We start from the raw sequence: 26,553 nt of genomic DNA, 5'->3' as shown, positions 1-26,553 counted from the left end.
GTATGTAAGTTTCATTTTTATGTTGTTATATATAAAATGCTTAAATTTTTATTAACTTTCATAGGAGTACACACGACTTCGAGAAAATTAGGCTACAGTAGGTGAAGGTTCTTCTGCTAGATCAGCGGAATATTCTAACTATCGCACTTGGCAGCAAGCGGCAGGAGGAATGTAGCACGACAGAGTATATGGGTTAGGCTCGCAAGCTTATGCATATGAAGGGCAGACATCTAGTGGCTCCAGTTTTTCATCTAATACACATGATTCTTTATATATCCAACAGATAGCTGTCCTTAAAATCAAGCTAGAACAGGTAAGGAAAGCACAAAATGATTGGCAAATGTAAATACAGCAGTAGTAGATGCATATGCAGCAACAACAAGCTCAAATGTTAGAAGAAATGTGAAAGATGAGGGAGTAGCTGAGTAGTCGGAGGAGTACAGCATCAACTGAGGATGGAACTGAATCAGAGTAGATGTTATTTATCTATTTTACTGATGTGGACATCTGTTTCTATATGTTTTATGTCATGTTTATATGTGTTGTTTGAACATCTTTTTTGTTATGTTTATATGTGGACATCTGTTTCTACATGTTTAGTTAATTATTGTTTGGACATGTTTGATCATGTAATTGGTGATGTTTTTTATCAGAATTTGATGTATAAATGCAAATTGTGTTGTTTATGTGTTCTTTTATGCAGGTTTTTTGTGGAAATCACTTTTTAAAGAAAGGAAGGTTTTTTTCTTTATGCTCCAGGTTTTCGACGGAATATCCGCCGGCGTCTCTGTCGGTACAACGATACGGTGTTTTCGGTGGATATTATCCGACGGTTACGAATCGTCTTATTAATGATGGAAGATCCGCCGGTATGAAAAAAGAAAAACACGAGATGTCGAGATTCACATATATTTCGCCGGAAATACTGTCAGAAAATGTTTCCGGCGCAAATTGTTAGCCGGAAAAAATTTTCGACTAGCAATAAACCGGCGGAGAGTTTTTCGCCTGAAATCCGCCGGAAAGCAACAATTTTTGGCCATTTTCATTGATACCGGTGGATTTAGTCCGCCGGTATAGGCCTGTTTTCCTGTAGTGAACTGCCCTCGAAGAAGGGAGAAAAACTGTTTTCGGGAAATGACAAAAGACTGCGCGAGGGTTGGGCGGTCCGAATTGAACAAATATATATTAGGTTAGCATTTTTTTTAATTTTTAGAGGTGGACGCTGCTAAATCTTGAGGCGAGGCGCGCCTTGAGGCGTGCCTTAGTAAACTTGAGGCAGGTCTCAATAAACTTGAGGCGGGCCTCAGTAAACTTGAGGCGTACACTTCAAATCCTTAACTCATTGTGTGAGCTTTAAGGCTTAAAGGGGCGAAATTGTGCTGAGGCGCGCCACTTATTGCGCAATTTTAAACCATGATTTAAACTAACTGTTATTAATCTTAATTAAATAATTATTTTTAATAACGATTAGTTAATCAATCCTATCTAATCACTTATAATTATGATTAATCATCATTAATTTTAATTGATTGTATTTAATTATTTTAAATCTTAATTAATTATTATTTATTATAATTAATTATAACTAATCATTATTAATTAATATTAATTATCTTTAATTAGAGTTAATTATTATTGATTATAATTAATTATGATTAATTATAATAAGATGAAAAGATAAAAAAAACGTAGAGATTTTCTCTTGCCTCGATCCATGAGCCATTATTACCCCGACGCGATCGTCGACGACCCCTACAGTTTTAAAGGTACAAATCCTATCCTCGACGCTTACAACGTGGCGAACAACCACCCATGCTCGATTGTCTTAGCACGGTGGGAGGAACTTCATTGCGATGCTGTAGCGAGGTAGGTAATCCCCCTAAAGTCTTGTTTTCGATATTTATAATGCGATGAGCAACCACCCATACGCATTTTTTTAGCACGGTGGGAGAAAACTCGCTGCGATGCTTGCGACGAGGCATGCAATCCTTGTGCGTGCTTTTCTTAGCATTGTAGGGCAAAATGTTAAGTACCCATACGTGGGGAAATCACTGTGCATTTTAAACAGGTTCCTCTGAAGACTCATGCACGTCTTTCTTGGCATGGTGGGATTGATGAATACGGCAGCAATGTCTTCCCACACTGATCGTGCACGTCTTTTTTGACATGGTGGGCAGGCTATGACTCCCCATATTTTCTTCAAACAAAGGATATGCCAGGATGTTGTCGAAATTCAGATTGAAATGCACAGGACATGAACAAAAAGGAATTTGAATAGAAAATAAAAAGTACCCCTAAAGATCCATGCTCGTTTTTCTTGGCTTGGTGGGATTAAAGACTACTGCCGCAGTGTCCTCCGACACCGACTGTGCACGTCTTTGTTGACGTGGCGGGTAGGCTATGACTCCATGTATTTCTCCCAAACGGGTGTATGTTGAGATGCTGCCGAAATTCAGAGTAAAGTGCACAAAGCTTGAACAATAAGAAGACTTCACTTGAGCAACAATACAAAGGACTTATACTTGAATAGAAATGACTAATACTTGAAGAACCGTGCAGAGAACTAAATCTTAACTGAACAAATAGAGAACTCGAACAAACAACATGGAACTAAACTTGAACCGAACAAACAAGGGATTTAAGCTGAATAGCAGGGAACAAAACCCTAAAATACTAAAATGCATAATAATAATCAAAATACAAAAGATAAATTTGATTATTTAAACAAACATCAAATTAATAGCAAGGGACTCGTAACGAACAGGACCTCGGTGCATATAAGTAATGACAATAGTCAATTTACAGTATCTAAACAATCACAAGCAAACATCAATCATCAGAACCTATGAATACATTAGACAAGGTACATAATGGATGATGCTGATGAATGCAACAGACTTCCACAATAGTCCCTATGAGGTCAAGTGTACTGTACTTGCAAGTAATAACAGTCATCTGTAGAATGCACGAGTGTCTCCCACATGTACTAATGAAATCCCCAACATAAACAACAATGCTTATAAATTGAAATGACAACACTGGAAATCGATAGTGGAAGACCCATTGATGTAGGAAAGGGGGGGTCAAAACAAAATGAATATTTTGTTCTTTGGGCTGCTTGTTGTCTCACGGTTTGGGTCTTGGCTGCTCTCGGGTTGGGCTTTGGCTTTGGCTGTTTGGTTTTGAGCTTAAAAAGTTGGGTTCTACTTGGTGCTAGCTCATAAATGCTTGAGCTAAAACTTTAGCTTATTATATTAGTTAGTTCTTCTACTTTTTAGCTCATTATGAGAAGTGAATTTGATTCTTCCCCTTGGTTGTTTCTTCCCATTCTTGTGTCTCTTCGGTTTCTTCTTTGAGAATAAAAGTTGGCTTGTTATCTCTTGGGATTTCTACCTGGCTATTTTTCCTGTGAATCCCCTGCCTCGTTTACTGTGTTGGCTCCCCGGGTCCCTCTCTAACTGCTTTCCCGTGGCTTGCTGACTGGGTTTCCCGTGGCTTGCTGGCTGGGTTTCCCATGTCTTTTCTTCCTATTTTCTGTGCAGAATTTGGGGGTTGCTTGTGGTATCTATTACTCTTTCTTTTCCCCTTAATTGATTGATTTTAAATGAAGTTTTAGGTGGCTGTTTGGCTCCCCTTTTGTGCCTATATATAGAGATATTTGTGGCTGTTTTTGGATGATTAAATGGTATATTTGGACAGCAAAACCTGAGGTTTTTTCTTGGAAGAGCTTGAGAGCTTGTTCCGTTTCTTCCTCTCCTTCTTAGGAAAGCTTGCAAGCTTGTCCTCCTATCTTTCGTCTCGGGACTCTTATCTCATTCTTTTATCCGCAAGTTCCCTTCCACTTATATCTTTCTTCTCAAGCAAAGGAAATGCAATTTTAGGTGTTTTATGGTTGTCAAGAGTTGTAAGGTAATTGTTTATGTTTGTGTTTGTAAGTGTTTATGTTTGTGTTTGTAAGTGTCAAAATTTGTAAGTCTTTTATCTTATAAATAATTATATATTCTTGTATTTGTCCTAATTTTTGCTTGCATCAATTTGGTGTCAGAGCCTAGGTTTGTGTCTTCCTAAATCTCTTTTCATGTCTTTTTTTTAAAGAGTTAAAAAAATGCAAAATCACAAAAAAATTGAGTCAGTCGTCGAAGAAATTCAGTCAGTTGATCCTACATTCGAAACTCAAATGGACAGATTGGTTCTGACAGATGGAGATTCGACAGATCCCTTGCAGAATGAACTATACAAGCTCCAAGTGAAGATATATTTGTGTACGGAGCAGTACATGAAAAAGAAACAACTTTTACAAGAACAATTCAAGCGAGAGTGAGACGAGATCTTGAAAAGGTATTTGACAAAAATTCGAGAGCTTGAAGCACCTTCTTTGCCTCAGAAGAAATTTAAAGATAACTCATCGGGAGATGAATTCTTTCAACCGGAGGAGAATTGATGTAGGCAAGGGGAGGGGTTAAAACAAAATGAATATTTTGTTCATTTGGCTGCTTGTTGTCTCACGGTTTGGGTCTTGGCTGCTCTCGGATTGGGCTTTGGCTGCTTGGTTTTGAGCTTAAAAAGTTGGGTTTTAATTGGTGCTAGCTCATAAATACTTGAGCTAAAACTTTAGCTCATTATATTGGTTAGTTCTTGTAAAACCCCTTCAGATTTCATGATTTTTGGTTAGGATCGTCCAGCATGAAGTTAATATCGTCTGTACGAACTGAATAAGTGCAAATCAGAGGCGATCGTCCCGGTATGAAAATTAATTATCCTCCGTACGAAGTGGTCTGAATGCAGTCCAGAGACGATCATACCGGTACGAACGTAAATATCGTCCGTACGATCGAAAAAATCTTTTAATACACCGTTTGACTCGTTTTGAAGAAAGAAAAAGAGAGGAGAGAAAAAAAAGGAAGAAAAGGAAAAAACCTTGGTTTTGGAGGCCGCGGAGTGATTTTCATTCGTCGATGCAGTTGGAAGACTTGCTCATCTCGCAGTAAGGAATCCAGATCATATTTCTGATTTCGAAGATTTCGTGTTTTGATTTTTTTCTGCTCAGATTTGTGTTCCCGTTACCGAAAAACGTGCATATATTTGTATTGAAAAAACTTTCACCGTGTAACTTTTTGTATTTTATAGAGAATGTGATTTTGAGCAGTTTGAGTATTTATTTGTGATTTTTCATTGGATTTTTTTTGAATTATAACGACTTCTGTCTACTATATGATATTTTAAGAGTTTTCTAAATTAAATTAAATCATGTTTGTTTGATACAATGTATTGATGATATGAAAATGAATGTGATTACATGATTGAAATGTTATATTACTGTGATATGGCTGTATGTGTAATAGACAATTAGAGACAGGTTGAATCGTTGGTTGGAGACTGATTGATCTGTACAGGATGGTGGGTCGAAGGGCTTTCCTTTAAACATGATTTTATCCTCTACTGATTCACGTGATACTGATTGAGAGTTATAAAGAGATGATTACTATGCAGACGGGCAAGGAGTGGCGACTCTGTTTATTGAGCCAACGCATAATGATATTGATACTGATACAAGACTGTAAAATACTGTAATAGCCAGCACTTCTACTTGTTTAGTAAGACTACTGTACTGAAATGCATGTTTTGAAGCATTGTTCTTATTATTGTACGAATTTATCGTTACTGTACGGATTTACTGTTACTGCACGATTTCACTGTTACTGCATTATTGTTTCTATTACTGGATTGTTAATGATACTGATACAGACATTGGTACTATTTTATACTACTGCTAGCTACATTGTATTGCTCTTATGCATGTGATATACTGAGCACGTGATATAGAATAACTAGATAGCATGTATACATTTCGATATAATTTTTGCTGCATCGATTTGATTTCAACAGTTATTACTGATGTATTGATTTGACGCTGTATACGATTTTATACTGTACTGATATTACAGATACGATGCTTTCTTTAGTGATTTGACTAAGGTTATCGTTACGACAAGTACTGTAGAGATCTGGCATACGTTCGGGTTTATTGCTTTATAGACTTTTATACTATTTACAGAATTTACTACTGTCGATTGTGGATATTACTGTTACTGCATTGATTTCTGTTTCTACATTAACTCAATAATCATGTGTAAGTGATTGCTATGATTTGATTGATCGACATGCATATTGCTTCTGTACTGTGTTTTGATTTCAATTGTAAGTTGGTGATCTACTGGGCTTTTGAAGCTCATTATATGTGGTTAATGATTTCAGGTCAGGGCAAGGAAGGAGTGAGATTGATCAGGGTTTTTCAGGTTCTGTTTTCTTTGTTATAGTGATTTTTTTGTACTCAGGCTAGGATGGATACGTGATAATTATGAAGATCCTGAGTAATGTAAATGACTTTTGGGAATGAATATAAATGTGTACATTGATGTTCTAAATTATTGAAATTGTTGTACTGTTATGTACAGATAGATGACATAGATAACTCTGGTATATTGATTGTTTACATAATTAAATGAATAATTCTTCCAAGTTAGATCCTTGGGGTTGTGACAGTTCTCCTACTTTTTAGCTCATTATGAGAAGTGAATTTGGTTCTTCACCCTTGGTTATTTCTTCCCATTCTTGTGTCTCTTTGGTTTCTTCTTTGAGAATAAAAGCTAGCTGGTTGTCTCTTGGGATTTTTCCCTGGCTGTTTTTCCCGTGAATCCCCTCCCCTGTTTCCTGTGTTGCCTCATCAGATCCCTCTCTGGCTGCTTTCCTGTGGCTTGCTGGCTGGGTTTCCCGTGGCTTGCTGGCTGGGTTTCTCGTGGATTTTCTTGCTGTTTTCTGTGCAGAATTTGGGGGCTGCTTGTGGTGTCTATTGCCCTCTCTCTTCCCCTTAGTTGATTGATTTTAAATGAAGTTTTAGGTGGCTGTTTGGCTCCCCTTTTGTGTCTTTATATAGAGATGTTTGTGGCTATTTTAGGATGATTAAATGGTATTTTTGGACAGCAAAACCTGAGGGTTTTTCTTGGAAGAGCTTGAGAGCTTGTTCTATTTCTTCATCTTCTTCTTGGGAAAGCTTGCGAGCTTGTCCTCCTATCTTTTGTCTCAGGCTTCTTATCTCATTCTTCTATCCGCAAGTTCCCTTTCACTTGTATCTTTCTTCTCAAGCAAAGGAAATGCTATTTTAGGTGTTTTATGGTTGTCAAGAGTTGTAAGGTAATTGTTTATGTTTGTGTTTATAAGTGTCAAAGTTTGTAAGAATCTTTTATCTTATAAATAGTTATATTTTGTCGTATTTGTGTATTTTTCGATATATTTGTGTAATTTTCTATTTCTTAGGAAGGTCCTTATTTTGCTTGAAAAAATTAGGCTTTCTCATAATTTTTGCTTGCATCACCTATCATTCTAAACAAGTACATCAAACCATCTGAGATTGGTGAAAGGTGGATATGATGCAGGAACAATAGCTCTTCTACAAACACTTCCAGGAGATCATATTGAACACTCATGGTCCCTATAAATAAACACTATCCATTTGTAGATAAAAACAGTGGGTATATTGTGGAAGACCCTTGTGAACACAAATGTATACAGGATCATATGACAAATACGAGCATTGGTTGACTCCTCGAAGAGAACCCTTGTATGAGGAGGGCATACCTCTTATTGTAAAAAAGAAAGGGATGTTTGAGCATATTCAAACTAAATTTCTTAGTATTTCAAAGTTTCTTCTTTGCCTTTTATTTGAGAAAAAACATCTCTGACATCTATAGCTCTTAAAATTGCAAATCATCTTCAAAGTTTGACATTGCAACATAATATACCATACACACTGATAGTGCTATAGTACCGCCTCTGTCGATGCTGTTCAACCAAGTAATACAAGTACTTACTGATTTCTTGGATATAATCTTCCCATGAGAAGGGCACTTTCTGTAAGAATGGAAGAGATGCTTGAACAAATTCAAACTAAATTTCATGGTGTTTCAAAGTTCCTTCAAGAAATGCAAATTCCTTCAATATCTCCATGATGATCAGACTATTATTCTTATTGAAGAAGTCAAGAATGACAAGAGCACTCAGATACCTCTACTTATCTTAGAGCCCAACTACTCAACTATGGAGGCTACATATTGTAGAAACTCACAGTACTGTAGATCCTGAAAAGGATTATTTTCAATACAGTAGTTACTGATTTCAAAGTATAGGGCATCAGTAAGAATGCAATCATCTAAGGTTGAAATAATTGATTCTTTATTTAAGTCAACAACATAAAATGATGATGATGACATAATGGAAGAGCTACTTATTGATTTTTATATGAGCCCTAAAAAGACATCCCGATGAATGAGAAGGGGAGTTTACATTAGAACAAAGAGGTCTCTTGTGATAATAAGGTGACAATGCCACGATTCAACTATAAGCAAAAGTGGGGAATTAGTAATGAAAGACCATGGGCCGCTGTAGTACAACACCACACCACTGGATCTGCAATGTTTATACAAGCAGACATAAGACGTCAATAAAGCCCAAAATAAAACCTTATGCATCTGACAGCAATAGCCACCTATGCAACCAAACACCCTTTTGCATTGCATGCAAACATCTTAAAATGCCCCTGCACATGCACCGTAATATGTATGCATATAGGTACACATATGGTCATTTGTAATCACACAACCTGCATAGGCCCTAGCGAGCATGTTATAGGAATACACGTGACGTCTAGGAATGATGCGTGGGTCAATAAATTTGAATACAATCCTCCTAAATAGGTAAATAGGAGTCAACAAGGTTCACCAAATAATTATAAAATTCTCCCAAACACCTGCATGGGCTCCTACAAGTATGTTACGGGTACACGATGTCTAGGGATTTGCGCGGGTCAATATATGAACCACAGTTCGAGACTGAACCTTCTATATAGATAAATAAGAGTCGACATGGCTCGAATCGTTAAACAAATATCTGGTCATGGCACCGACCGAAATATTTTATTTTATAGTTCATATAAGGCCTTTAAGGTCAATGACAAAAGAAATTCATTAACAAAATCACAAAGCCAGCAATGAACCCGATCCTTTGTTGATAAATTGGCAGAGTCGACAAGGTTTAATTCCCAAATGAAAATGACCCCGCTGTTGACCTCTGTACAAAGAAACAAAAACAACAAAAATCTAAACATACCTCGGACTGAAATTTTGCAAATCCCGCATGAAATCCCGCTGAGGTTGATGAACTCGCGTCGCTTCCCGCAAATCCTTTGCAGAGCCTCGATCGTCGTTCTCCAATGTTGTTAAAATGAGAAGGTAGATTAAGGCATTTCCTTCTTCTTTTTTCCCACAACACGCTCGACTCTGTCGTAGCCAGAAGCATCCTGACCTCCTTCCCTACAGATCCCAATCAAGCTTCCGCCGAACCCCATAGACAACTGACCCTACTTACTAGTAGTCACGACCGAAGCCTCGCGTGAGACTTTCGCTTCCTTTGATTGTCGATCTTCAACCACCTGAACTAGATTGCAGCTCGCGCCTGCCACCCCACCTCCTTCGCTTCCTTGTCTTAATTTCCCTCAACCCGTTGGACTTCAAGCCGAATCAAAAAAAGCATCCCGAACCTGCTTCCGACTTCGGCCCCCCAGTTCGTAAATCACTCCTCCCGAACTCCTCTCGATCTACCTTCTAGAACCGAACCAAAGCCCTAGCCATCCCTACTTGATCAAATCCTCAAACCAAAGTCGCAACCCAATTCGATTTCTATACGTTGGATTCATCTACTTCATTCGAGCTACCTCTCCATTTCTCTATAGGAGCCCAATCACTCCACTCACCTCCTTCTCCCTTTCTTCTACATACCAGAACAAAAAGAGTGAGTGAGATCTCTGCTCTTCCTCTGGCCGAACCCCATCTATCACAAGCAGCTCTTACTCGACCTCTTCATAAGAAACATCCAAAGCCTACTTAGCTAGCCCAACCCATTCTTCATACCTGTAGCTGAGCCCCAGTCTCACAAATCCTTCCAAACCGAGCTCAACTCCTCCAAATCTCCCCTGTAGTCAACCTTGTGTATATGTTTTTTATTTTATTATATCTGGTTATTAGTTATAATTACTTATTATTATTATAATTATTGTTATTATTAGTTAATAATAATATTAATTGATGTGATTAACTACTATTATTATCAAATGCTATTATAGTTAGCTTTTAATATTAGTTAATAGTTAATTATTATTAGATTTGATTTTTGTTATAGTAATTAACTATTGGTATTATTCAATAATTAGCTACTAGTTGATAGTTGTTATAGTGATTTTATTATTATTATTATTATTATTATTTATCATTATATATCCAAAAAAAGGAAAGAAAAAAAAAAGAAAGAGAGAAGAGTAAAAAAATGGTTATTCTTATGCATTTCATTCCTACCATCGCCACCAATGTTGTAAAGGTATAATCTCCCCAAACTCAAAATCTTGAGAGCCTGTGATTATCAGTAAATTACAACGAATGCAAACTCAACTAGAATCCGAATTCTAAATTACAACGAATGCAAACTCAACTAGAATTCGAGCATAATCAAGATGAATGTGATGTAGGCAAGGGGGGGTCAAATCAAATCCTAAATTTTAATTTTGACTTCCCTTGGGCTTGCTAGCTCATTAATATTTTGAACTGAAATTTAGCTCATTATGAGCTGGTATTTTGTTCATTTATTGAAGTAAAAGTTTAGCTCATTTATGTAAGTTTAGTGGAAGCTCATTATGGTGGATTTTGGCCCTTTGGTTCCCTTGGATGGCTGCTGGTTTTCCCGTTCTTGGCCCTTTGGTTCCCATGGATGGCTGCTGGTTTTCCCGTGCTTGGCTCTTTGGTTCCCACGGCTGGCTGGTTTGGTTTCCCATGCCTTGTCCCTTGGTTTCCCGTGGCTGGCTATTGGTTTCCTGTGCTGGGTGGTTTTCCCGTGCCTTTGCCCCTTTGGTTCTTGCGGCTGGCTGCTTGGTTCTGCGGCTGGCTTCTCGGTTCCGTGTCTTTTCTGCTCGGTTCCCGTGGGCTTCCTTTTCTGTTTTGCTGTATCGTTTGGGGCTGCTGTGTTGTGGCTTTTGGCATTCCATTTCCTATTTTTAATTAAGGTATTATGTATATTTTTGGGGGCTGTTTAGCTGCCTTATTTTGCCTATATATAGAAATTGTTTTGGATGGTTAAAAGAGGTGAAAAATGCAATTTTTGGAGTAAGAAAACCTGAGGTTTTTTTGGAAAAGCCTGAGAGCTTTGTCCATTTTTTATTCTTCCTTCTAGGAAAGCTTGCGAGCTTCTCCTCTTTCGTCTCGGCCTCTTATCCCTTCTTCTCTCAGCAAGATCGACACCAGTATATTTCTTCTCAAGAAATGCAAGTTTATGATTTTATGTCAAAGTTTGTATGCGTCATTAGTATGTGTCGTTTGTAAGTCCTTTTATAATAGTAAAGTTTTATTTTGTCTATTTTGTGTAATTTTCTTTATCCTAGTAAGGTCATATTTTTCTAGCAAAAAAATTAGGGGTCTTCTAATTTTTTTGCTTAGTTTTGGGTGCATCAAATTTGGTATCAAAGCAAGTTCTTATCCCAGTTGTCGAGTGAGTCTTGGTGAGTCATATCAATTGTCGTGTGTGTCATGTGAGTCTAAGTTTCTTTAGGTTGAGTCATTCTTTCTTTGAGTCTAAGTTTCCCGTTGAGTCTTTTTTTAAAAAAAAATGGAAAAAGACAAAAAGATTGATTCAGTCAAAGAAGGAAACAAGCCAGAATACCGAGAAGTCTAAATTCCATTGGATAGATGGGTTCCAACAGAAGGAAGTTCAACAAATCCGCTTCAAAACGAGTTGTATAAACTACAATATCACATGTTCTTATGTGATAAGAAATACGAGAAAAGGAAGAAATGTCTTTAAGAACAATTCGAGAAACAACAAGAAGAAATCCTGAAGAAACTAGAGACAAAGATTCAAGAGTTAGATGCACTCCAACCGTCTCCTCGAATCAAATCCAAAGACAACTCATCGGGAGATGAGTTTCTCAAGTAGGGGGGTCTGATGTAGGCAAGAGGGGGGGGGGTCAAATCAAATCCTAAATTTTGGTTTTGACTTACCTTGAGCTTGCTAGCTCATTAATATTTTGAACTGAAATTTAGCTCATTATGAGCTGGTTTTTTGTTTATTTATTGAAGTAAAAGTTTAGCTCATTTATGTAAGTTTAGTGGGAGCTCATTATGGTGGATTTTGGCCCTTTGGTTCCCTTGGATGGCTGCTGGTTTTCCCGTGCTTGGCCCTTTGGTTACCACGGCTAGCTGGCTGGGTTTTCCATGCCTTGTCCCTTGGTTTCCCGTGGCTGGCTGTTGGTTTCCTGTGCTGGGTGCTTTTCCCGTGCCTTTACCCCTTTGGTTCTTGCGGCTGGCTGCTCGGTTCCGTGGCTTTTCTGCTTGGTTCCTGTGGGCTTCCTTCTCTGTTTTGTTGTACCGTTTGGGGCTGCTGTGTTGTGGCTTTTGGCCTTCCATTTCCTATTTTTAATTAAGGTATTAAGTATATTTTTCGGGAAAAAAAAAAGTATATTTTTGGGGGTGTTTAGCTACCTTCTTTTGCCTATATATAGAAGTTGTTTTGGATGGTTAAAAGAGGTGAAAAATGCAATTTTTGGAGTAAGAAACCTTAGGATTTTTTGGAAAAGCTTGAGAGCTTTGTTCTTTTATTCTTCTTCTAGGAAAGCTTGCGAGCTTCTCCTCTTTCGTCTCGGGCTCTTATCCATTTTTCTCTCCTCAAGATCGATGCCATCAGTATCTTTGTCTCAAGGAATGCAAGTTTAGGATTTTATGTCAAAGTTTGTATGCGTCATTAGTATGTGTTGTTTGTAAGTCCTTTTATAATAGTAAAGTTTTATTTTGTCTATTTTGTGTAATTTTCTTTATCCTAGTAAGGTCATATTTTCGTAGCAAAAAAATTTGGGGCCTCCTAATTTTTTTGCTTACTTTTGCGTGCATCAATAAGTTATAAGAAATTTGAATTCAAGGTGAACTTAATTTGAGCTCAAATGAAAGGTAACGAAGGGCCCAAAATGAAATTAAGAAATATTAGACTTGGACTCAAATGAATGATGGGGAGCAAACTCAAGCAAATATACAAGGATTCGTGTCAAGACTTCAAATGAATATAATTTGCTCATAATCAAATGAAAGACTTATGTGGAATCATCATGCATATTGCAAATAATATTTAGAGACAAGAAGTTCACAATTATAACTTGTCTATAAGCAATGAACAATCATAAGGATGTGTGATCTAGTCACAAGTGGAGGCACAAGGATATTCCATTGAACATTGCAGCTTATATGCAAGGTGACTTACATACAAGTGATGACGAAACTCAAGTATTTGAGTGATTCAGAATAATTGCCATGATTACAAAGACATGAATACACTAATCTTCTTATAAACAACAATAGTGGATGAGTTGTAAATGTAAAGAATTCCTTTGTAGATGTAAAAAGGAAAATTGTTATGCATATGATGTTCTAGTTATGAATAAAATGCAAACATCCATAAGAGACAATAGATGACTCACCAAATACATAAGGGTTTTCATACAAATCAAAGTATAAAATTCATGGTGAATATGATTTTCGCGCAAACAGAAAGGTAATCAACTTGCAATGCATGAGATGATGTGACTATATCAACCTCCAAATAAATATCATGACAGTCATATAAAAAGATTTAGTGGTCGATACACAAGTCCCTCATAGATGAAGGAAGTTGATGTGTAATGAGCATTATGATACATCACTAGCCAACATTTACAAGTAGTAAAGGGATTCAAGATACGATAAATCATTGATGAAAGGTGTATTTGAAAGGTCAAAGCAAACGTAATTCTTATGCAACCAACATTACTTGATTTTGATGTGTATGAAATTTACAAGAACCATGCAAGAGGGCACAAAGCCTTCTGTTAGCTAAGATGGATTCAAATTCATCCCCTTAGACAAACATTCACCTCAGGTCTACAAGGTCCAATTGGATGAGACAACTCATGGCTACCGACAAAGATCCTTCTGTCAGGTTGGGTTAACTACCTCATCTGACTAAGTAGACTAGGGACCATGATGACCTGGGATGACAGAACTGTGGGATCTTGATCGGTTCTATCATCCATTTCCCCACTATCTGCTTTAAGTGCAAGATGGTGAAAATTTTAATTTTAAATATCAATTCTCCAACCAAACCTAATGCTCATGCTGGTACTATAAGCCAAATAACACGTATCCTTACGTATCTGATCAATGACTTGCCTTAATTGAAAGTTTTCTCTCGTTATCGGGAAGGGTAATTAATTATAGGGACTTGCGCCTATAGGAAACTAGAACTCAAATCATAAAGTCCTCACAAAATGAGCGCGAAATCTCTGGGTAGTGTCTTATCTACAAACTCATATGCCTTCCTATAATTTACCCCGGAACTTAATCCGTTAAAACTCCCCAAAAAAAAAAAGCAAAGCGGGCGGAGGCCAAGGCGGAATTTTTGGAGCCCATAGATTTCTGGCCACTCCACTGTGGATTTGTTTCTTTTTTCATCTTTGGCTAGTTGTCTCAGTGTTATAGTAGAAGCCATATCAATCCGTACTTAAAATTTTGAATCTTTCAAAATGATTCTCTAATGAATCAAAATTTTGAGTATTCTAAAAATGATCATTCAGTGCATTCATTAAGATAACACATTTAACAGGACTTTAAATTAAAATTAAATCATCAAATATTTAAAACAAAAACCCATCCATCCTCTACAACGGTTTGTTGAGGTGGATAAATCTGAAAAATCACTCAAGCTCACAAAGAGTTAATGTGTCATCGAGAATATCACTAGGATTCATTCTCATCTATCTTTTGCGAGCAAGGACGTGGCACCTCTAACCCGTGATTTTGCCGTCCAAATGGCAACACAATTACAATTTCGCCTCTAAATGGCACCGCTGGTAAACGGTTACTGCTGTGATCCTCTGAATTGGGTGGTTCTCTACGAAATGACATCATTAAATTATGGATAACTAGAGCTTGTATACTCTCCAATGGCATCAAATCTTTGATATATGAATCAATAGGATATAATCGATAGAGCACAAAGCCCTATGTTAGCTAAGGTTGTTCAAATTTGTCCCCTTAAACAAATACACACCCCAGGCCTACAAGGTATTCATGGACAATGCGACCCATATTTCTTTCTGTCAGGTTAGGTCGACTACCTTCTATGTCTAAGTAAATCAGGGACCACAATGGCCCGGGACGATGGAACCATAGGATCTTGATTGGTCCATCATCCATTCCCCCACCTTACGCTTAAGTACAAGATTGTGAAATTTCTAATTTTAAGTATTCATTCTCACATTCCAAAAGCCTATGCTGCTATATGCCAGATAACACATAGTTCTACGTATTTGATTGACGACTAGCCTTAATCAAAAGTTCTCTCTCATTATCGGGAGGGGTAATTAACTATAGGGGCTTGCACCTATAGGAAACCATAACTCATATCATAAAGTCCTCACAAAATGAGGGCGAAATATCTGGGGAGTGTCTTATCTACAACAATGTTTTAAAAGGCGAAATCAGGAATCGAGGCGTTGTGGCTCAGCGAGGCGAGGCGTATGCCTCGAGGCGGATCAAGGCGTAAGCCTAAAAAATGATTAAAAAAAGTAATTTAAAATTATGAATAATGACAAAAAATAATAAAATATTATATCAATTGTGAATTTGATGATTTATTTTAAGATAATATTAGTATATTACTGGAAAAGAAGATTTAAAATAAACTCACTTAAAAATAAAATATCCCTTTAAGATCAAGACCTAATGCAAGCTCATCATCACTTTGATTTTCTTCGGAAGAATCTTCATAATTAATGTCAGTCATCCTCAAACTCTTATTCATCTATAATATTTTTTCCTTTATCCCCTATATCAGTTAATATTTCATTAGCTCTAGAATGAAATAATAATAGCATAAAAAATAATTCATTATATTTAGGAATACCTTTGAATTTTTGTGAAGCTCCAATCTCACTTTGTTTTTTTTTTATATACATGAGTAATTGCTTCATTGTTTTCATTGACATGAGTTTCTCCTTTTGCTTCAACTTCAGAAACATCATCATTCTTAGGAGTAACCCATTCATCATCAGATTGTAAATCATCAACAAGTAAAGGGTCAATTTCATTATCAATGCTTTCTTGCTTATGTAATTTGAGATGTCTATCTTTCAATTTTTTGTTAAACATAACATAAACTAGTTTGTTCATTCGATCTGTCGCCATTCAATTTCTTCTCCTAGTATGAATTTGGTAGAAGGTGTTTCAATTACACTCGCATTCAAAAATCGAACATGTTAGACTAAGAACTTTAACTGCAAAAACTTTCAATTCAGGCATATCATCTCCGAACTGACTCCACCAACGTTCTACATGAAAATGAATAGTATTTTATGAATATTGATTGAAATAGAAGACTTGAACATAAATATTAAAATTAAAATTATAAACATACTAGGTGATCGTGTTTTGTAGCATGCTTGTGCTGTTCTAAATCCAAACATTCACTTCTTCAAATAAAATTCTTCAAGTCATTCACTTTGAGATAGTCTTCTTCAGAAATGAGTCTGTCCATACATGCATACAAACAAGTTTTCACCTCTTTATCAACATGAAAATCTTTATCATAATCAATGTTTAAAATTGCGTATTTGGGTATTGAGGCGTTTTTCATTCGTGAGGCGAAGCGTAAGCCTCAAGGCGCTTTGAGGCGTAAGCCTCAAAATCAAAAAATTGCGTAAACATAAAATGATAAATTTTTATATACTAATGAGTGAATAATACAAAACATAAAAAATTATATGATATGAAGTGAAATCAAAATATCCCAATAATAAGAAAACATGAAAGAAAGTTCAACTCAAAATTCTATCTTTCTAAAATCCTAGTATTCTTTTCATTAACATATAATTCCAATTTCCAAAAACAAATCGCAATGACATATCACATAAGAACTCATAAGTCATCACCACTGTCATAACTAAGGGGTTCTTCATTTGAATCATCATTATGATGAACTGCTCTCTCCCCTTCCTCCTCTCCTATAGAGTCCAATGTCGGGCATTTACTTCAAGATTTTTGTAAGTTTTAATAAATATAGCGTGAGGCGTAAGCCTCATGCCAGTAAGGCGAGGCGGGCCTCAACCAATTTGAGGCGCAAGCCTCATTAAAAAAACTCGAGGCGTAAGCATTGAGGCGGTTTTTACAGGAATTGCGCAAAGGCGGGCCTCAAGGCGAGCCTCATATTGCGCAATTTTAAACCATGATCATAATGAAATTAAGGGTTTAAATAGTATGCAGCAGCATGTAAGTGTTGGTGTAATTGACGATCCCACTTTTCATCTATAATATCACATATTTCTTTGTAGGCACTTTCTTGACCTCCCAAATCTTTTGCAATATCTTCTTTAGCCCTATTCATTGCTTCATAAATAAATCCCATAGCCAGGGCCCTCTCTCCATCAACCATTCTATGCACCTTAACTAATGGTGCTATTGTCTTCAAAGCATAATTTGTACTACGCCAAAATGAATCATCTTTTATAACAATTTTTTTTACCTATTTTCCTTCTTATTTTTTTGTCCATAAACTTTTATCCCATTCTTCGGAAGCAAATATAGCTTCCAAAGATTGCCTTAACTCCTTGAATCTCTATAATGTTAAATATTTTCCTTCTTATTTTTTTGTCCATGAACTTTTATCCCATTCTTCGGAAGCAAATATAGCTTTCAAAGATTGCCTTAACTCCTTGAATCTCTATAATGTTAAATATGCAGTAGCAAATCTCGTAACAACAGGTCTAATAATTTCCTTGTCAGTGAATTTTCTCATCAAATTGAGTATCCAAGAATGATTGTATATGAACTTACTAACGAATTTGGCCTTCAATAGGACTGATTTATGCTATGGCAACTGTCCCAACCTCTTAAGCATTAAATCAATGCAATGTGCAGCACAAGAAGTCCAGTAAAGGTAAGGCCTCTTCTCCATTAACATTTTCCCTGCAGTTTTATATGCACTTGTATTATCAGTAACAACTTGTACTACTAAAGTATCACCGACTTCCTCAACAACATCATCCAACATTTCAAATAATAATTGTGCATCATTTACAAAACTTGAAGCATCCACTGATTTTAGAAAAACTGTTCCATATGAATTGTTGACCAAGAAATTAATAATATTTCTATGTCGAATATCTGACCAACCATCTGACATTATTGTGACTCTTGTCTCAATCCAAATCTTCTTAACATCATCCACCATTTTTGAAGTTGTCTTGACCTCCTCATTCAGCATCCAAGTCCTCAGTTCATATATGTTTGGAAGTTGTAGTCCTCTTCCATAACTTCCAACAGATCGTAACATATTGATCCATGACGGACTTCTAACAATATTAAATGGAATCCCATTTTCATAGATGAATCTGACGATATCCAAACAAACTCTGTTCCTGAGTTCTTTTGTAGCAGTAGGAGACTGAAGATCCTGAGTGTTTATATTATCCTCGTCATCAATATTTATCATAAATCTATCCATGGGACCCCGAGTGCCTCGGTTAGAAGAAACTAGATGACTTCCACTAATGGAACCTTCATGTTGTGATCCATAGTAAGAAGCGTTTCTTATCATCTCTTCCATATTTCTTTGTGCGAACTCCTTTATGGTGGCAAACTTCTTTAAATAATATGTACATTCCTTTTTCACCTCATCTGATACTTTTGCACATGGTCCCACATTGACATGAGTGCAGGCTAGATGATCCTTCAACCTCTTGACGCCACCAGTTATGCGTTTCTCACAGAAATTACATTTTATATAAACATATCCCTTCTTTGCACCTTCGCCTGACATTTTAACTTGAGTTCCATATTTCCATGCAGGATCTTTCCTTCTTGTGCCATTAGTCATGCTAATAATTTATAGAAATAAATAATCAACATCAAATTATTGATATATACAAGATTTTTTTTATTCACAGGCAAAGAAATCACAACACAAAACCAACAATATAACAAATTTTAATAATTATTTGTTCTACCAGTAATAAGACAACTTGAATACAACAATATACCAGGCTGCCGGGGGTCCAAGGGGGTGCTGCCCCTTGGCGGGATTCGACCTGCTAGGTATCGCTAGGTACATGCTCGGTACTGTTAGGTATCGCTAGGTATTTGCTCGGTACCGAGCCTATATTGCTAGGTACTAAGTATGTACCTAGCGATACCTAGCGATACCTAGCAGTACCGAGCATGTACTGAGCAGACAAATGAAAAAAAGTCGAATCAGGAGTTATTCAAGCTTTCATTATTGCACATCAAAGTCAAGGCCCACAACACCGCTCACCTGCTATTCCGACCTAACCGAGGCCTGAACTTTTCCTGCACTCACAACTTTGGCTTCGTTTCCTGCTTTCAAAATCGTTATTATTTTCGGCTTCGTTTCCTGGGTCGTCTCCTTTCGACTTCGTCTCCTGCACTCACGGCTTCGTCTCCTTCCCTTACGACTTCGTCTCTTTCCCTCACAGCTTCGCCTCCAGTTCGCCTTTCAATTCTCACAGGAAGCCCTAATCCTATACGCGAACAAGAATCGGCTGTGTCATATTTTCATATATACCAAATAAAAAATTTTGAGGCGGTGCCTCGTACTGCCTCGAGGCGTTACGCTCTGATGCGTACGCCTCGTGCGAAAAAATCGTACGCTTCGCTAAATGGTTCGAGGCGTAAGCCCCGATACGCATGACTTCCGCCTCGACTTGAGGCGCGACTCAATGCGGATGCCTCGTCCGTTTTTTTAATGACTGATCTACAAACCCATATGCCTTCTCAAAATTTATCCCGGAACTTAATCCGTTAAAACTCCTCCGAAAAAGCGACGGGGAAGTCCAGGGCCGACTTTTCGTAGCCCACAAATACAAAGCTTACTAAACTTTCAAATAACGATTACATACCCAAAAATTTGTCTGTACAGCTTTCTATTCTAACTTCTATGTACACCCAAAACATATATACACAAAAATATAGTCAATCTCCTGCCTAGAATCCTATGAGCTCTTATACCAGAGTTTGGATATCTTACCTTGTTCTCAAGGTAGTCTAGTAAATTTGATCACCTCAAGTATCTCTCTCTTTTCCTCTTACTTACAACCTTAAGAATACATTTTTATCTTTTATACATTCATTCAAATAAAATACAACAGATTATATAAAAACCATAAATGGGATTACATACATACATAATTACGGTATTCAAAATGGATATTGTGAAAATAACAACATATTTGATCAACTCGCAACCATTAGTCACACTCAACTTTTAGTTTAGGTTGGACAATGATATATTCTTGTAACATTTGAAGGTTTTTGACTACTTATCGTATGTTTTGTTGACCAGATTGTCAAAGACAAGTTTGATTGAAAATCTAGAAAGAGATACTTCATTATATATGTGGAGATAAATTTGGCTACAATTGTTGGAAAGCAGTAAACAACTTATTGGGAGTATAAACATCATCTTCAATGAATCTTTATACCAAAGAAAGATAGGACAAGTGATTTCACCTAAGAAATCTCAACTCTCGAGCATAGTGAATTGAAGGAGCCATCGGTGCCAGGACATTGAAAGGAAATACCCTAGGAAACTAATGAGCAACCTGACCTAACACCCTGTTTATTTCTAGCAATGACCAATCAGAGTTTTCCCTAGGAAGTCATAACCTTCATGTTATCAGAGGTTTAACATGACTTTGATTACGGGTTGTTAAATGATCTTTAATATTCTATATATGCAAATTCTTCTAAAATATGTTACTTTGAAAAGGGTGGAGAGCCACGCATTGCTGATTTTGTTCATGGATCTGATGGCTTGGGAGAAATAGCGCTGCCACCACCTTCAGGGAACAGGGCAGAGATAAGAGCCTCTGAGTTTTTGGTTGAGAAGATCAATCAGTATCCTGGTGAAGTGTCCATACTTGCATTGGGACCTTTAACAAACTTAGCATTGGTAAGTAAGCTGCAATACTTATTCATTAACTTCTATCTCCTCAGGTTCACTAAACCAGTAAACAAAAGGTCGTCTTGTTGATGGTTAGGAATATTAACATACTTTCTTTTAATTCATATGCAAGCATATGATGTTTCAATCCATTCGTATTTTTAATTTTATTTGCAGGCTATAAAAAAGGACTCTTTGTTTGCAAGCAAGGTTAAGAGGATCGTTGTACTTGGAGGGGCTTTTTTAGCTGCCGGCAATGTTAATCCTGCTGCTGAAGCAAATGTAAAATTGATTTCTCTGAGATCTTCTCTATGTTCAGCCAATAGTCTTTCAAATCACATTGTAATGGAATTGCATTTGGCTAGAGCTACCTTGTTGGCTCAGCTACATTGTGGCTATTCGTTCTTAAAATTTTCACTCATTGTTGAAGAGGTGCTTAGGATAAATGCATATAATAAGATAAACTATCACTAGTCAAAAAGCTCAAAATAATGAAAGAAACCCCCATCTGTTTTATATTTATCTATACTTTGTCCCCTTGGGTAGTATTTGTGGAATATTTTGATTCCTAAAGAAGTTATGAATTTCTAGAATGTACTGATCAGTCCAGCCTAAAAATAGATTCTTTTTCTATGGTATAATAGTTATTGAATTATGTAGTCACCAACTGTACATCGGTTTAATCCATAATGACTTGATTATTTCTGCACGCATTTTCCTGATGCTACTTGCTTAATTTTTAGTTGTTCTTAAGAAAATTTTTTCTTTTGCCTTGAAGAGCAAGATAGAAAGTTCATTTCATAATGTTTTATATAGCATTGCACTCGGTAATCTGGAAGTCAGTGGTGACTAATATGTGTTATAATGTGCGACAAAGGTAATACACTTAACTCTAAGTACATAAATCCATTGCCATGATTACTTATAATGCATAATAGGTTAAAATGTAGAGGATCCCACCATATGACGGATAGGATACTTGATTGAAGCCCAATATGCAACAACTCAAGAAAATACTTGATCATTGAATTGCTTGGAACCATAGCTATATGTTGATGTCCCATGCATCTTTCAGGATTCCACAAAAAGATAGTGCTGGAGCTATTTAGAAATGGAAATTTCTTTGGCGTTGGACAAAGCTATCTCCTCATCTAGTTTGGTGCATTAACTTTTCTTCTTGTTTTCAGTCATGAAACATTTGATCAAAGGAAATTACATTCATTTTTGAGAAAAGTGTTCGCCTAAATATCCATCGTAGTGTTGAAATTACTTGTCAACTTTTTTTTTTTTTTTTTGGCATCTTCTGTTACAGATTTCCATTTTATTGGGGATATTTTTATTAAGATGTGTGGAACTTAATTTATAATGATTCTCATATGCAAGTTTAATTTCAAATTCATTTTAAATCGAGAAAATCTTTGATTGGATTTGGAATAAATATGTTTTGATTTTTTAGCTAAACTTAACGTTCAATGCATAATCCTTTGTAAACTTTAAATATTGTTTAAGCAGATGATTGTATTTTGTTGAAGGGGATCACTCATTCTTCTTTTTTATTTAGTACAAGGAGATAGAAGTTGAAGAAGTAGCTGGTGTGGTGATTAGATATCAGTAGTTATTTTGGTTGAGGTCATAAAGAGGTTTTTTTATTGGGTGATTGATAAAGGCTACTAAGGGTCGGAGGTAATAGTTTGTAGCAAATGCTTTCTTAAGAGAAAATCGGTGATTATAATAAGAGATTGGTGTTCAATGAGGTGTTTTGACATAGGAGGTAGTAGAATTTCCTTTATCGCTTGTGAGCATAGCCAGTGGTAAAATTATGCACTGGTTTCGAGAAAGCGAGTGTGTAAGCAAGAGAGATATATTTCAAAGTATTTATATTATTTATATATTTTTCAACTAGTTCGCTGTTACCTGTTTTTGTTCAATTGTAGACTTAAATGGATCTCACCCTATCATATAAACTTTGTAGTATTATGATAGGAAATACTTGAGTTCGCAAGCAACCCAAAGGGAAATACTTGAGTTCATAAGCAAACCTATCACTAATAGGAGAAAACAGCGAGAATAATACCAAATCTGGGCGAAACGAGCCCCCAAAACGTTGGATTGCAATAAGAAAATCAAACCAAATAAGGACAAAAGTAGATACATGTGATCCCCAATTCAAGAGGAGGATCGTTCTCTCCCAAATCTCTAGACAAACAATCTAGAGCCAAAAATCCCAAGAACTCTAAGAGAAAACTCAAATCATGCATAAAAACTCCCTCAAAAACAAAACCCCCTATTCACACAATTAATTTCATAATTCAAACCTTTCTCATTCAAAATTTTCCCTCTCAAACTAACCTCCCAAATCCCCTCTCCCTATTCGCCCCAAGGGGCGGCTGCAATAAAGGAGGCAGACCCCCTTTTGTCCGCCTCTTAAACACCTGAGCCGGCCGTTGGGCCGGTTCTTGGGCCGGTTCAGGGTGATCTAGCCTATCAATATCGCCCTCCCAAAGAATCACCTTGTCTTGAAGGTGAAAACTAGGAAACTGCTGTTTCACACTCTTGTATGGTTCCCACGTGGCATCATAGTCAGGCAGATTCTTCAACTTGATTAACACTTCTTTAGCTCCATATTCTTTCTGGCGAGCCCCCATCAACTATAAGGATTCCAGAATCACCTACAAATCCTCAGTAAATATTGTCAGTAACTCCGATCTGGCTGTACAATATCCAATGACTCTTCTCAACTGCGACACATGAAAAATTAGATAAATAGTCGTCATGGGTGGTAGTTTCAGCCGATATGCTACTGCTCTAATTTTTTCCTATATTTCATAAGGTCCAAAGTATCTTGGAGCGAGCTTTTCATTTCTCCTGTTTGCAACTGTCTTCTGTCGGTATGGTCGGAGCTTCAAGAACACACTCTCTCCTTCGAATAGGATGTTCTTCCTATGCCCATTAGCTTGTTTCTTCATAATATGTTGAACTCTCAGTAGATGTTTCTTTAATTCCTCTAGCACTCGATCTCGCTCCCCCAAATACTCCTCCACTGAAGAAATCGGAGTACTGCTACTCCCAAAGTGCACCAAGTGAGGGGGGTCCCTTCCGTACAGCACCTTGAATGGAGTCATCTGTGAAGCCGAGTGAAACGAACTGTTGTACCAGTACTCTGCCCATGATAGCCACTTGGCCCATAACTTGGGTGTCTCTAACAGAAAACATCTCAAGTAGGTCTCCAAGCTCCTATTGACCACTTCCGTTTGACCATCTATCTGGGGGTGGTAAGCGGTGCTCCTATTCAAGATTGTCCATTGCAACCTGAATAATTCCCTCCAAAAATGACTGAGGAACACCTTATCCTTATCTGACACGATTGACTCTGGTACCCCATGCAATCTGACCATCTCTCTAATGAAAGCTGAAGCCACTCTCACCGCGGTGTAAAGATGTCAGAGGGGAATAAAATGAGCATACTTGCTCATTCTATCCACCACCACCAAAATCATCATGAAGCCTTCTGAACAGGGCAGCCCATCTATGAAATCCATAGATATCTCCTCCTATACCCATCCTGGTAACGCCAATGGCTGTAGTAGTCCCCCTGGTGACATAGCCAGATATTTGTTACTCCGATAGATCTCACACCTCGCCACCATCTCCTCCACATCTCTATGCATGCTCTTCTAGTAAAGCTCGGCAGCTAACCTCTTGTATGTCTTCTGCACCTCTGAATTACCCCCAACTGCGCTTCCATGAAATTACTGGAGTAAGTTTGAGATGCAGATTGAGGTCCTGGGCATCACGAACCTCCCTTGATATAACAGTATGTCCTCCTCTACTGAGTACCCTGGGTGGCTACTACCTTCCTTGAATAATGCCGTCTTGATCTTCCCCAACTCCTCATCCCTAGAGCTCTTCTCTTTAATGGCCTCCCAATCCAACATCAAAGGAACATACACTGCCACTGTCTGTAGCTCTCTTATACATCTAGACAACGCATCTGCTACCTTGTTTTCCCCTCCTGGTCTTTACTGGATTTCAAAATCATACCCAACAACTTTGACAGTCATCTTTGATGTTCTTCAGTCACCTCCGCTGTTACAATAAGTATTTCAGGCTCATCTGATCTGTTCTAACAATGAAAAGCCTACCTAACAGGTAGGCTTGCCACTTCTGGATGGCTAAAATAATAGCCATCAACTCCCTCTCATAGACTAATTTTAGCCTAGCTCTGGTTGCCAACACCTGGCTAATGTAGGCAATGGGTCGCCTATCCTGCATGAGTACTGCCCCCAATCCATATCCTGAAGCATCTGTCTGCTCTATGCAGGCCTGAGTGAAGTCTGGTAGAGCTAAGACGGGTATCGTGGTCATAGCCTTCTTTAGTTTCTCAAATGCTGTTGTGGCTGCCTCTCCCCATAGGAATCCATCTTTCTTCAACTACTTTGTTAGTGACCATTCTATATTACTGTACCCCTTAACGAATCTCCTATAGTATCCCATCAGCCCTAAGAATCCTCTCAATTCCTTCATATTTTTAGGTATGGTTCATCTCAACATAGCCTTCACCTTTGACTAATTAGCCACCACCCCTTCCTTGGACACGATGTGACCCAAGTACTCCACACTAGTTTGTGAAAAACAACACTCCTTCATATTGTCCCGCTCCTGTAGAACTCCCAATACCAACTTCAAATGCTTTAGATGCTCCTCAGTTCTGCTGTACATAAAGATGTCATTAAAAAACACCAGCACAAACTTCCGGAGATACTATATGAACACCCTGTTCATCAATGACTGGAAAGTTGCAGGGGTGTTGGTAAGCTCAAATGGCATAACCAGAAACTCATAATGCCCCTCGTATGTCTGAAACGCTGTCTTTGAGATGTCTTCCTCCCTCATCCGGGTTTAATGGTATCTCGACTTCAAATTCAGTTTGGAGAAGATCATGACTTTATATAGTTCTTCCAAAAGCTCGTCAATAACCGAAATGAGAAATTTATCCGGTACAGTTTCCTTATTTAACGCCCTGTAGTCCACATAACCTCCATCATTCTTTTTGACCAGTAATACTTGGCTAGAGAAAGGATTCACACTCGATCTGAAGATCCCAGCCTCCAGAATCTCTCTAATCAGCTTCTCAATCTCATCCTTCTGAATCTGGGGTAATAATACGGTCGTACACTAATCGGTGACACCCCTCCTTTAGAAGAATTGCATGCTCCTGTTCTCTGACTGGGGGTAACCCTTGAGGTGGGTGGAACACCTCAATGAACTGTTGTATGACTGGTTGCACTACAAGAGGAATGTCTCCCTCTTACCCCGCACTGACTCTCTCCAATCATTGCAGTTCTACCGAATATCCACCTCCCACTTCTTGTATGGTTCTAATCATGGACTTGAGAGACACTCCCACTCTAGACAGCCCGACATCTCCCTGTATCACCATTCTCCCCCCCTCCACCACCAATTTCGTCCTCAGTGCTCCCC

At 37.6% G+C, this 26,553-nt stretch overlaps 1 protein-coding gene across 3 annotated transcripts in view; it reads left to right on the top strand.

The window, feature by feature from the left end:
• Positions 1-26,553, top strand: part of LOC110114735 (uridine nucleosidase 1) — a 77,483-nt gene that overhangs the window by 41,481 nt on the left and 9,449 nt on the right. Inside the window, exons 3-4 of one of the 3 annotated variants that reach the window (XM_020847713.2) lie at positions 20,899-21,081; positions 21,250-21,354. In XM_020847713.2, the coding sequence (XP_020703372.1) occupies positions 20,899-21,081; positions 21,250-21,354 (288 nt within the window). Of the gene's footprint in view, positions 1-64; positions 1,533-20,898; positions 21,082-21,249; positions 21,355-26,553 lie in introns of those variants that run through there. The other 2 variants (XR_003700828.1, XR_003700831.1) reach the window with 2 other exon arrangements.

Source organism: Dendrobium catenatum, unplaced genomic scaffold (assembly GCF_001605985.2).
Source record: "Dendrobium catenatum unplaced genomic scaffold, ASM160598v2 fragScaff_scaffold_66, whole genome shotgun sequence".
Taxonomy (NCBI): Eukaryota; Viridiplantae; Streptophyta; class Magnoliopsida; order Asparagales; family Orchidaceae; genus Dendrobium; species Dendrobium catenatum.
The sequence above is the reverse complement of the archived record's forward strand: the minus strand, read 5'-3'. Positions and strand labels throughout refer to the sequence as shown.